The sequence below is a fragment of the Triturus cristatus genome, chromosome 7, assembly GCF_964204655.1.
Source record: "Triturus cristatus chromosome 7, aTriCri1.1, whole genome shotgun sequence".
Taxonomy (NCBI): Eukaryota; Metazoa; Chordata; class Amphibia; order Caudata; family Salamandridae; genus Triturus; species Triturus cristatus.
In genome coordinates this window covers 1,534,621,388-1,534,635,145 of record NC_140590.1, presented here as the reverse complement: position 1 = coordinate 1,534,635,145, position 13,758 = coordinate 1,534,621,388, and the positions used below count along the sequence as shown (strand labels likewise).

Genomic DNA, 13,758 nt, shown 5'->3' with positions numbered 1-13,758 from the left:
TGGTTTTTTACGAGTGAAATATCCACCTAACTATAACGTGTGAAACCTATGGTTTTTTAGTGAAGATATATATATATATATATATATATATATATATATATATGCTTTTGGGCTTGGCAGCTAAATTATAGGGAGCAATGGCAGCTTGTTGATACTATGTTGTCAGAGAAATTAGCTCGTCAGAATTCCTTTAACTATTACGATTCAGTTATTTGGGTATTGAGGTTTGAGACTCAGCACACTTCAACAAAGAATTAAGTTAGTCAGAAATTAGTGAAATTTCGGCACAATCCGTCAAATGGCTACAACAAGATAAGATGAGGGCACAAGAGAGCCGGCGAGCAAGATGGTAGCACTTCTGTGAGGCTCTAGCAGTCCGAGGATACAACCCACCATCATCCTGCCTGATCTGGCCGATTTGGAGACTAATGACAAGAGATCTGCTCTCTAAATATCAGCAGTGCCCTACGTGTTTTTTTTTTTTGACAGACAGCTCCCATATGTGCCAAGAAAGCAGCACGGTTAGCTCTGGACTGCGAATTTAACATGGCAGCTGCCTGAGGAATCTAATTTGTGTTGCGGCCAGTTAATGCTGAATTAGGTGCCGGACAGATGCAACCTCTGAAGGTACGTGGTCTTCATTTTGGTGCCGCAGGGAGGAGGTGGGGCGCAAGACCCCTAAAGACTGAGGAGAATCTTTGATGGAGGTTCGCTAATAGGCAGCAGCCCGGCTAGTGGACGGGGCTGACTGCAGCAAAGACACTGGGTGCGACGGCTTCTAGAAATGGGGGAGCGCCCATGCTGGAGAGGCCCACTCCCTGCTCACAGAGACAAAGGTGTGGTACTTGGTGGCAATCCTTCAGTGTAGGCCGCCGAAACACACATTAAACACACAGCAGTTGGCTACACCAGGTAAAGGGCTTTGGAACATAATGTGGCATTGTTGCAGCTGCATGCGAGTGCACAGCTGAGTGCAACAACAACGCCGCTTGCAGCAATCCGGATGCGCTGGTGCCTGACATGCCATAGAAGATATGAGGTACACTGATGGACGCAATCTGCCCCGATACCTCCTGACAAATGAAAGTCCACCCACACTGTGATCCATTCACCACCTAGACAGACACCTCAATAAGGCTATTTTTTCCAGCGAATGACCACAGTTTATGGTCGCTATTGTTTAGCCCTTTACATACTGCTCCTGTATCTCCAAATCAATGCATACTGAGCTAGATGATATGCTTCTGGACCTCCCTGGATACCCTTCGTACACACGAGGATGACCCTGCAAGGCCCTTTGGATTGCCTCTACAGCTTACTCCTAACTGGCACAGTTGTCATTAAGTCTGTATAACTGACTTTTAACTAGCCGTCTAAGGCCTTTCAAATACACTCTTGACAGTTTACGTACTTTGTTGCTCTTTTTTAGGTCTCGCCTACGCAGCGCGCATGCGCTGCATAGGCAAAAAGACCTTTTGCAATCGCTTCGGCTTTTCAGCCGAAAACGTGCACGCGTTCCATTGCCTTCAATGGCAACGCCTGCACGTGTGGAGATTGCCTTGCGGGAGCGAGCTTGACACCATATGTTTGTAATTAACTTACAAACACATGGTTACCCTGGCTCGCTCCCGCAAGGGAAACGCTGTGTGTGCCTCCCACTTTCCCCCACTTCTGAGAGCGATGCGCACGCTTGTTTTTGCGTGGCGGGGACCTGCTGGTTTTGATGGGCTTGGTGACCGTGCGAGGGCATTAACTGAGAGCAACTGCCCTGTCAGCTAGTCGACTGCATGGAGTGCGGCCGCGGTCACCACGTCACTGCTTTGCGAGCACTCAGAAAGTTCTCAAGCGCTCAAAGGGTGTTTGTCGTGAATTTGCCATTATAAGATTTTTTAAACAAAAAACGCAGAGCGTCTTTGCTAGTTTCTTTAACGGCGACTTAAAGTAAACTTTAAGTGAGGTTGATAAAATTCAAGGCAGACCACAAGCTTGGGAGGGGGTTTAATATCTCAGGAATATACGGGGCGCTCCCTCGTGAACGCTTCACAGAGGCCTTCCGTGTCACTGCACTGAGACGCACGGGTGCTTGGTCGGCAGTCTGCACTCCCTGAGATCCCTGCCCGACCTAGCGCCTGGTTGCTAATGTGTAAATGAGGTGCCCTCACACGCCGTTTATGATACTTTATTTCCTGCTCCCATCCTGCAAATATCTTCAGAGTTGAGGCCGCAGTGATGTCTGATTTGGTTTTTCCTCTCACTAAGGATGCCCAAGGGTTTGAACACGGCACCCATCTGAGTTCTGAGTGGATTTAAGCCATTTTAGTGAATTGTGCCCCCTCAGCTTTCTCCGTTGACCTCTTACCTCCTTCTCCGAGTAGTATTTGTCCTCTACGCTCCCCTGTTCAGCCTGTGTGATCGCGCAAAGTCTCTGATTATTCTTACTTTTAATTGGACTTTAGAAATCCTGTTAAAATGGCTACATCTGTACACTTTTTACAGGTTTAATTCACGTTTGCTGCATGGTCAAGACAAAAGTGGCCCAAGACCACATATTGTGTCGTTTACAATGTATGCCTTGTTTTTTTGTGAAGGTTAGATGGCATTAGTGCGTTAAAGTTTAGGCGATTGTGCGTGCGCACACATGAGTGTGCATGTGCCTGCCCCGTCCCAGTGCATGCACGACTGACCAGGTCGGGAGAGTCTATTTATCAGTGGGCAGGGAGGGGAGCGTTTTCAATAGCGTGTCGAATTGTTAAAGAGTGCGGCCATTCTGTTTTCTCGGTGACGCCTCGCCCATCACCCTCAAAGGGAACATCTCTTAATTTCACAGGCCTTTAAGGGACAATGCGTGGGGGGGGGAAGGGGGTCTGCAGGAAGAAGTGAACTTTTATCAGACCTCATAGTAACTGAGGGGCCTTGCACTATTTAACTAGGTGCCTGGTGAATACGCAGTGGACACTATCTTTACGCCACATAAACCACATTTTCTAACAATCTGCCTTCCTTACACGACAGGCTTTGCGCTACTTCCCCGGCTGCCAGATAAATGAGAGAGACGGGACACAATCACAGTCTGTCCCTCCGCCTGATCCACAGGAGGGACTGTGCACTATTTGCCAAGAGGGCCCGAAAGTGTGACAGAATTTGCACCATGTCTATTTGATAAGATGATAAGCAAGAGGGACTTAGCACTGTTTCACATTTAGCTTGATAATTGTGACGGACTTTGTACTTTGTCTAGATGATAAGAAAGAGGGACTTTGCACTTCTGCACTAGTGGCTTTACAAATGTGATGAACTTTGCACTTTGTCTATTTGATAAGATGATAAGAAAGGGCGACTTTGCACTGTTACACAAGTGGCTTGAAAATTGTGACGAACTTTGTACTTTCTAACTGCTCAGTAAGAGGACCTTTGCACTATCTCCGAAGAGGCCTTAAAATGTGAAGAACTATGTAATTCCTCTCTCCCTTATAAGTAAGAGGGTGGTTGCACTATTTCCCAAAATGGCTTCGAAAATGTGATGTACTTTGTCTATCTGCCGGATAAGTAAGAAGGTCTTTGCACGATCTCCGAAGAGGCCTTCAAATGAGAAGGACTTTGTATTTTTTAATCTATGTGCGTATTAAGTAACTGAATGTTTCGGCATTTCAATTCCAAAAGCTGCTAAGTATGGACGCTGCGCTCTTATTTTTAGCACTGCCTGTTTACATGCATGGACTTTTAAGTTCATAACAGGTTAATTAAACCTGCTGGTTCTGTTGGCTTTCTGCTACCTTCCTTGGGAGTTTCTGACCAGTTAGCGCTGGGACACTTCTTTCGAAGTAACTATCGTGCCTTAGAAGTTCCATTAATTTTGTTATTAATTTATACTATCTGGCAAATTCATGGCATCTCCGCGTATTTTTCTCTGATCACGATTTCATAAGTTGTCATGTTGTAAGAAGTTATGCTAATGTGAATGTAGTTACACACTATGTCTTGAATTTTTGTCTGTTCTATTTTACTTTCTTCTACGGTTGGCCTTTCAGTCAGTGAGTTTTTAGTTCTCCACAACTAAAATGTCAGAAATCTACTTTCTAAATTTGGTAATTTTTTATTAATAAAGTTATCCTGAAGCTAGTCGACATGACCATGTTTTTTTAATAATAGTTTTTTTCTAAGAAGTCGCACATTTGTCTATGACGCTGTTGTATTGAATAATGAAAAGATTAATGCGTTTCAGCTCTGAAAACTTTGTATTATACATAAATTGCGCCAAACATCATACAACGGCAGGCCTGGCCAGGATGACGAAACAAATTGTAAAGTCAGTTTATGTATTCATGATACTTAACAGGTGTGCAATTAATCGCCACTGAAATTCAGGCTGTTTAAATGTTTCTCGTACTAATCGATTGTTGATATTTTAAGTTCATGACTGGATTTATCTCTTTAGATGGGTGGACGGGCCCTTCCCCAAAAATATTGTGGCTGATCTCAATGTTTAATGTGCGTTTCTGACGACAGGGGCCTTTCTGGATGGACTTTGCTCGAATTGCTGACACCAGGCTATGCTTTTTGGGGAGTTTGAAATTGTTTGTGGAAAAGATGACCTTTGACACTTGCGCTGCCCTGCGCTCACACTTCCCAGAAGACTCATGAAGGAAATATGTAACAGAGTAATAGGGTTTTTGTACTTCGCGTGCTCACTTCACCGGTATGGTCCGGTGATTTGAGATTTTGTTCTTTTTGTGTTTCGGTTTCGTGGTGGTTCGAACCTAGAGCCGCTCTCAGAGTTTGTCTATGTTCGAAAACATAATGAATATTCACCCTGACAAGGAAGAGGGCGTGCCTCGCTGGTGTGTAATTCATCACGGTCAGCCCCGTAATGGAAACAAATGTTGCTGGTGAATACATTATCTGGCCTCAGAAGTCCGTGCCCACGTGCATCAGTCCCAGAGTCTGCAGAAATGAGTCTTGGCCAAGGTTTCAGAAGCTGATTGTGTGAGTGCAGAGCCAATAGGTCTCGCTTTTGGGACCTTAAAAGTATTTAGTTATGCAGCACAATATCCTTGGTGCAACAACATTAACTGTTGCATGTTGAAACACTTATAAGGCCCCAAAGGCGAGACCTATTGGCTATGCCAATGCTTGTTTCCTCTTAGCTCTCTTTTCCTCATTAAGCTTGTTCTTTTCCTCTGTCTGATCAGTTGCATACTGGAAGGAGGCAATCAAACCAAAGTAATGATATCCGCCAAAATTACAGCTTTTTGTACATTTAATGGGGAGGGGGGTTATATATCCCTGGCGGGATTTGGTCTGCAGTGTGGTTGGAGGGGGGGTATGGGGATTGCTTGTTTTGATGTATTGTGGTCACCTCGCGGTGCCCGCCACCTTGTGCATGACAATGCCCACCACAATGCTGGGAATGGAGGATGCCACCACTTCGGTGGCATCCTAATCACCGGTGTGGGACCGCCGCACCACAGGCGGCCGGTCCCAGCACCGCTAGGGTGGCGGGCGCAAGTCCGCCCGCCATCCTAATGGGCCTCTAAGTATTGAAAACATAAGCAAAAACAAAGCAGCAACTTATTTATCACGGAGGACAAAGGCACACTGCACTTTAATCATCTAGCCAATAAAATATGGATCAGTGATTACACTTATTAGGCATGTTCCTTGAGGTTTCTCGAAAAGATTCTGTTGGAATAACGTGCGCAAACGTTTTTTGAAAGCTCGACGCACTACTGTGAACTCTAAGGAACACATCTTGCAACAAGATATTTCACAATGCTAAGCTGCTACGTGGAGCACTCAAGAGGAATTGTTTTCTACAACCAATGTTGGAGACGGGTCGGTGAGGACAGGAAATCACACAGAGCAAGTTCTCCATTATGTATGAAGGGTTAAGAATAGATTCTGTGACAAAAGCATATTCCTAGTAAAGTAGAAACACATTGTCCACCATATTACTTGGTTAACTAGGATAAAATACATTTCAGAGCATTCTTTTTAGTAAGCAGGTGTGCTAGAGTGAACTACGGTGAACTTGTTTAAAAATATGTAGCGTTTCATTTCTGAAATTCAGATTGCTCTTCCAACAACACTGTGTCCCACACCGCTTTGCTTTCGGTCCTGTAGGCAGTTTAAGAGCCCCCATGGACGCCAATATCGACAAGGAGGCATCCTAGCTACGTTTTCTTTTACAGACATAAAAACGGTTCTCTAAAGTCAATACTTCCGTACTAGCACTACTGTACTGCAAACAGCAAACTTCTAAACAGTCCGGTCTACAAATGTTCCACTGCACATTTAGATCCATCGCAGAATTAGGAATGGATGTGCCAACTAGTACCACAATATCCAAATGATTCATACACAAGGAAACCGTGGGCTGCAGTAACTAACAATATCCCAAGGCTGAACTGTTACATATCCACAATCGAAATTCGTTTGTTAAAACAGTAAAGAAAACAATTATCAGTAGACCAGCTTGAAACAAAGATGAAAAAAAAAGGAATGAGCCCTAAGACTGCCTTAACCTGAAACTGAAGAATTTGTGTGTCAAAGGTGAAAATATTTTGACACTTAACTGTGTGACTGAAACTCGATACAACCTGGGAACTGTTGCTTGTAACTGATAAGTGGGCGGTTGAGTCAATAAGACCGTTGCTCATGGTTACCTTACAAAGTACCAAAAACAATTACTGATGTACAAAGCACATCTTGGGGTTGAAAAAATTGAAAGTATGCTTACAGAAGTTAGTTGAGGGATTTCATCTACTAGTTGACATTTCAAGGAATTGTCAAACACTGCAAAGCTAAACAAGCATTGCCAAAGCCAACAGCTCTCACCTATGCATAAGCTCTTGGCTTTTCCAAAATATTTTAGCAATGTTGCACACCGGAGTACCTGCTGTTTAGCATGGCTAAAAGTTAGTAGGGTAAAGGAGAGTGGTGTAGAGTGTCAAAGTGAGTGTTCTGGAGTGGCATACAGTAGAGTTGAGTGGAGTGTCATGAAGTAGCGCACAGTGTCACGATGTGACATGGAGGGAGTACACTGTCGCAGAGAGGAAAGGTGTAGAGTTGAGTGGCGTAAAGTGGAGCACAGGGTCAGAGTTGAGTAGAGGGTTGTGGAGTGGTATAGAGTGGAGTAGCATAGAGGGTGTTGAGTAGAGTGGTGCACAACAGAGTAGATTGTCAGATTGGAGATGCACAGAGCGTAGTAAAGTGGCATGGAGTGGCAGAGGGAGTGTCGTAGAGAGGAGTAGTGTCCTAGAATGGCATACAGTGGTGTAAAGTGCTGTAGAGTGGCATGAAGTAGAGTGTCAGAGGGGCATAGTTTAATGGCATTGTGGAGTGTTGTGGAACAGAGTGGCCCAGAGTAAAGTGGCATAAAGCACAGTGGTGCAGAGTAGATTGGCGTAGAGTGCATTGGTTTCGAGTATAGTGGTGTTGAGTGCAGTGACGTAGAGCAGCATAGAGTGCAGTGGCATAGAATTGAGCGGTGCAAAGTAGAATGCAGTGGCGTAGACCGGCAGCACAGAGCAGAGGGATAGGACAGCAGCAGCGCACAGTCGGGCAGCGCAGCAGAGCACAGTCGTGCAGCACAGAGCAGCAGAGCACATTCGTGCAGTACCCTGCAGTGGCATAAAGTAGAACGTGGTAGTATAGAGTGGATTAAAGTGCACTGTAGTTGACATATAGGATGCATTGGTTTTAACTAAAGTGGTGTAGAGTGCATTGGCTTGGAGTACAGTGGTTTAGAGTACAGTGGTGTGGCGTAGACTGTAATGGCGTGGAGTAGAGTAGACTGCATCAGAATGGAGTCGTGCAGGGTAGAGTATAGTGATGCAGGGTAGAGCGCAGTATCAGAGAACAGGTGTAAAGTAGAGTGGCACAGCATTAATTGCAGTGGAGTGGCATAGAGTGCAGTGGCATACAGCAGATTGTTTCAGAGTAGACTGAAGTGAGAGAGTGGAGAGGTATAGAGTATTGGCATGGAGTAAAGTGTTGGAGTGGTGCAGAGTGGAGTGGCCTAGACTGGAGGGGTTTAGAATGCAGTGTCAGAGTGCAGTGGTGCACAGAAGATTAGAGTGTCATGGACTGAACTGGTGTAGAGTGGGCGGAGTAGAGAGCAGTGCCAGAGTAAAGTGGTGTAGAGTGGCACAGGTCAGTGGCAGAGTGTGCAGATCTACGGAGCTGGGTGGTGCATAGTGTATTGGTGTAGAGCGCAATGGAGTAGAGTATAGGGGCGTACAGTGCAGTGTATACTGCTATAGAGTGCAGTGACGTAGAGTATATTGGTTTTGAGTTAAGTAATGTAGAGAGCATTGGCAGAGTGCAGCGGCATAAAATTGAGTGGCGTAGAGTGAATTAGCACAGATTAGCGCAGAGTGGATTAGAGTGGCGTAGACTGCAGTGACAGATTTTTTCAGAGTAGAGTTCAGTGGTACAGAGTAAAGTGTTGTAGAGTGCAGTTGTGCAGAGTAGATTAGGGTGGCTTGGCATACAGTACAGTGGAGTAAAGCGGGGCAGCGCAAAGAAGAGTGGTGTCAAGTTTAGGGGCGGAGAAAGAAGTGTTGCAAAGTAGAGTGACGTACAGTTAAGTGGAGTGGTGCAAGGTAGAATGCTGTGGCGTAAGAGTGGAGTTGAGTAGAGTGCAGCAGCAGCATAGAGTGCAGCAGAATAAACTTGAGTGGTGTCAAGTGGATTGGCGCAGAGAGGAACAAAGAGGCACAGACTGCAGTGGCATAGAGTAGACTGTTTCAGAGTAGTGTTCAGTGGTATAGAGTAGAGTGTTGTAGAGTTTAGTGGTATAGACTAGAAAGTAGATTAGAGTGGCTCGGCATAGAGTAAAGTGGCGTAGAGTGGAGCAACGCAGAGTACAGTGGCGATGAGTACACTGGAAGAGTGCAGTGTTGCCAAGGAGAGTGAAGTGGCATGGAGTGGTGCAGAGTAGAGTTGAGTGGTGAAGGGTAGAATGCAGTGGCATTAGTGAAGTCATACAGAGTACATAGGTGTAGTGGAGTGCAGTACAGTAGACTGGCTTAGAGTGATGCAGGAATATACGACATATTGCGTTGTTTACATAGCGATACCTTTACAACGCAAGTTGTTACAACGACTTGCGCTGGACTTAGGAATAGTATGATTTACTATTCCAACTCCAGTCTACCTGCAGTAGGGAAGGTGTTGGAATAGTAAATCATACTATTCCTTAGGTTAGAGCGCCATCCAGCGCAAGTCATTGTAATGACTTGCGTTGTAATACCCGCGTTGTAAAGGTATTGCGGTGTAAACACCGCGATGTAAACGATGTTTCCTGTGATGCAGTGGTACAGAGTAGAATGAAGTGACACGGAGTGCATTGACGTATCGTGCAATGGAGTAGCATGCTCTCGCATAGAGTAGAATGCTGTAGTGTATAGTGGGGTAAAGTGCAGTGGTGCAAAGTAGTTGGCATAGGTACAGTGGCACAGAGTGCACTGTTTTTTTTTTTTTTTAACAACACTGTTTATTAATCAAGTAGGCAAGGGCTGCAGGCCCCTGACAAACCAGGGGAAACTGCCACATAGTAAATAGCAACAACACTTGACATTTTGTCGTATAGAGGAACAATGGAGAGCTATTCATACGGCATCGATCAAGAAACCCCCCCCCCCCTCCCTTCCCAACGCCCAACCGCCAGACACCACCAAGAGTGCACTGGTTTTGAGTTAAGTGGTGTAGAGTGAATTGGCATACAGTGCAGTGGTTTAGATTAGAGAGGCGTAGTGAAGAGTGGCACAGAATAGAGTGCAGTGGCACAGTAGACTTTCAGAATAGAGTGGAGTTGTGCAGTGTAGAGTAGAGTATAGTGGCACAGCACTGATTGAAGTGGCGTAGAGTGCAGCGGAGTAGAGCGTGAGGAACAATGCAGTGGCATAGAGTATAGTGGCATACAGTGCTGTAGTGCAGAGTAGAAAGGCATACAGTGAAGTAGCGTATTGTTTTGGCAGAGTAGGTTGTTTCAGAGCAGACTTTAGTGGAGGAGTGCAAAGGTAAAGAGTAGAATGTTGCAGAGTGCAGTGGTGCATAGTATACGGTTGTAAAGTGCAGTGGTGTGTAGTATAGTGGGATGGAGTGCATTGAGTATTGTGGCGCAGGGTGCAGTGGTGAGAGGGTATTAGAGTGGAGTATAGCTACGTAGAGCGATATGGTGCAGAGTAGATTCTGTAGATTGCATTGTTTTTTTTTAGTAAAGTGGTGTAGATTGCATTGGCATAGAGTAGGGTGACATTGAGTGGTGTACAGTGAAGTGGCAAACAGTGTAGTGATGCATAGTAGAGTAGTGTGGGGGTAGAGTGCATTGGCAGAGGAGAGTGGCGCAGAGAAGTTGCAGAAAACAGTGCAGTGGCATGGAGAAGAGTAAAGTGGGGTAACATGGAGTACGCATGGGATGGCAGCGTACTGCTATTAAAGACAACATCTTCAAATAAAACAACCATTACATTTGCACTCGCAATACAGTTTTAATGATAAAAGTATACAGTGCACAAATGATAATGTGTGGAAATGTCATCCCCCAATGTATTGATTTGAACGTCAGCACAGTTCATTTACCAACACTTAAATTTTGTTGTGTGCTAGAAAATATACATATCCTCTGTACAGCATTCCTCCAGCAGCGCCCCCTCCCCTTAGCCAGCATGATTTGTCACATAAATCCTCTCACTTTGAAGTCAGAGAAAGAAAAATAAACACCAATCTCACTAGAAAACACAGCCTAAAATGTGACCTTTATCTTTGAATGAACAGCAATGTGACAAGATAAGAACAAGATTCAGAGGCCTGTTTACAGAAAGTGAGTTTGTGGAAAAATACAGTAAACAATGTTTGGGCAACAGAAGGGACGAAATCGAGCTGGACAGCCTAAAGCAAATAAAGACAGCAAACAGAAAGCCAGAAAATGTGAGTTACAAAACCAATGGTAAGCAATGGGCGGAATGCCTTCCTAGATCAACTTTCTGAATGTCCCCAATACGTCTTTAGCAAACAGACAGCTGCACTGTCTGGTAGGCTGCGACCTAAAAAGTGCATAGGTCGGTAGCTGGGAACAATAAATATAATTTGAGGTGCACATCAGGCTATTGAAATGGTAATTTCATAGCTATTCCCCAGGATCTAGACATTTTGCATATCTTCTAAATAACCTACACATTTTACATCCCTGCCTAAACTTCCAGGCAGGAAGAGAGCATGTAAAACTATCAGAAAGGTAAGAGGTATGACTGCAAACATTGAGGCATACCCACGGTAGTGGTTATTTACAGATTATCAACATTGCCTTGGGTACTCAATTTTGACAGCAGGTCACATGACCGTTTGGCTGGGTTGCGAGTATCCGCATAGTGAGTCTTTGCAGTTAAGCCGCCTAGACCAATACCCCATATAGCTGAAAGCAACAAGCATGCCCGTATTGTTAGGTGTATAAATATATAAAGGGGGCTTGAGAAAGGTGCATAGCTTTGTTAATATTCTGATACCCAAACACAGAAAGGGTTATCTGAGAGAAGAAGGGCATCAAGGCTCACCAACTGTAACTGAAAAGAAGCATAAGTAACAGAGCACCTCCATATTTCAATTATCTTGATTTCAATCCATTCGAGAATGGTGAACATAAACATGGAGAGACACGTTTCTTGTACTATATATAGCTCTACGAAACACAAAACATGCAGCCATTGTTTCAGCAGATTTGCTAGGTTTCGACTGCCCCCACCACTGCACAGAAACAAAATGCCCAAGTAGCGGTGTGCTGTGTTTTATTTATTTTTTACACTCAACATGTTAATTGATAGAAATTTCAAGTATAGAAGTAAGGTAAGGTTGGGTTTGAGGTTTTACACTAGGGCTTCATGAAAAGAAATACTCACAGGTAGACAAAAACACAGATACTTGGGGTGGCGATCACTATTCAAAACGGTAGGCTGAGCTCCGTGCACATGCTCTCGCTTTCAGAGAAGCCCTGCATTTTGCTAGAGGAGCTTTCAGCTAGTCTAAATCGAAAGGTACCCTACAGGAAGAAAATCTGGTCGCTGTTCAATACCATAGATTGACTATAAACCATACAACATGCATAGACCTTCGTGTTGAACGCAAATTAAAAAAACTGATCAGGTCACAGACTACCAGAAACAGGTGGTGTCGTTTCTCAAAATAGAAATCAACTCGAATTCACCCCAAATTATGAATTGCCGTTCTTCAAAAGAATTCACCATTCACATCTTGTCCAACCATTGCTCAGGCTTCCTATCCAAAAACAAAACCTGAAACACCTACGACACAAAGCATTTCAATCTTGTAACGTTCGCGTGAATGCTGTACAATATTTTTTTGCACAGTAGCTCACATTTGCTTTTTAGCACATTAACTGAACACAAACATGTTATGACAGTAGGTTACACTAAGTAGCAGTACATCTTCTACAGTGGGTTTATCTATACGTTTCTGGGGATACAAACGCACTCGGAGAAAGTTAAAAAGGTGCATGTGGTAGTAAACAAGCCTATATGAGGGAATTTCAGAGATTTATGGTAACAGGAGATGCTTTAAAATGAGAAGTGAGGGATTTGAAAAGATAAGAGATATGACTTACAGAATTATGTGTAAATACTTACAATGGTGTGAGCAGAACAACACAAAACGTATGATTTTAAAGGAGACACAAGGGTATTGTAGGACCACGGCTTTGCAATTTATCAATGAAAGTATGCTATGAAGCAACAGAGTGGCATAGAGACCACAATGGGGTCTGCCCCAGCAAACCCTCAGTGATGCAACTGGGCTGTCACAAACCTTTAACAGTAGTGCTAGTACAGCTATTTTGGGGACGCTGACAAAGGTATTTAAATTCCTTCTAGCCACACTTAACCCTACACACTCACAGCGATCAGGTCAGGCAGTGCAGGATACATCGAATGTCCTCTGGCGTACCATAACATTAAAGGATGCCGGTGTATGCTCTCATACCATAACACAACTGTGTTGATAAAACATGCGGTACAGTGGAAGAGGTTCATGGGATGGGAGCGCTACCGAGTGGCACATCAGGGCAGACTCACAGGCGGTTCACCGGGCGGTATATAAGGCCGGACCAGGGCTCTATGAAGATGGCTGCCAGCCCGGGCCTGGCTCAGGCAGGCGTTACCTCGGCCCTCCCGTCTTACCTCGGAATTTCAGCTCGTGCTGCGGCTCCAACACCAGCACCTGCTCTACCTTCGCCATGTCTGGGGGCGCCGAGCGCTGTTCGCGTGGGTCAGGGAGTCAGGGTGCTGCTGCAGCGGCCGGGCGAGCGGCAGGACGAGGAGGTTCCAGAGAGGGAGGCTGACTGAGGGTGGGGATGCGGCGGCTGCAGTAGGAGGCGGGCCTAGCAACCGCGCAGGCGCAAAAGCCTTCGCTTTTCCGGTGGACTAACAAAGTGGCCATGTTGGAAGACAGCCTCGTCGCGAGGGTTGTAACTAAAGTAGTCCTGTAGCTGTGTTACATATTCGGCCACAACAGGACATTAGGAACCACTGTTCTCAAATTGAATATACAACACATTGGTATTACATATATTAATATTTACAATTAGCAAACACAAGAGCTTTGTATTAGATTGTAATAGCAGTCTTAATCTGTAGCGATTGCATGAACGAGACAATGATGTCTTGGAAACACTGTGCATGAATAACATTGTGTATTTCTATATAGAACGGAATACTAGAAAAAGATTGCTCGTGTTACGTTGAGAAG

The 13,758-nt window shown here is 44.8% G+C and overlaps 1 protein-coding gene across 1 annotated transcript in view; it reads right to left on the bottom strand.

The window, feature by feature from the left end:
- VAPB (VAMP associated protein B and C) overlaps nt 1-13,396 on the bottom strand; it is a 285,803-nt gene extending 272,407 nt beyond the window's left edge. The window contains exon 1 of the mRNA XM_085619302.1: nt 13,191-13,396. Coding sequence (XP_085475428.1) covers nt 13,191-13,248 — 58 coding nt within the window. The 5' untranslated portion in view covers nt 13,249-13,396. The remainder of the gene's footprint in view (nt 1-13,190) is intronic.
- Nucleotides 13,397-13,758: the final 362 nt, after the last annotated feature.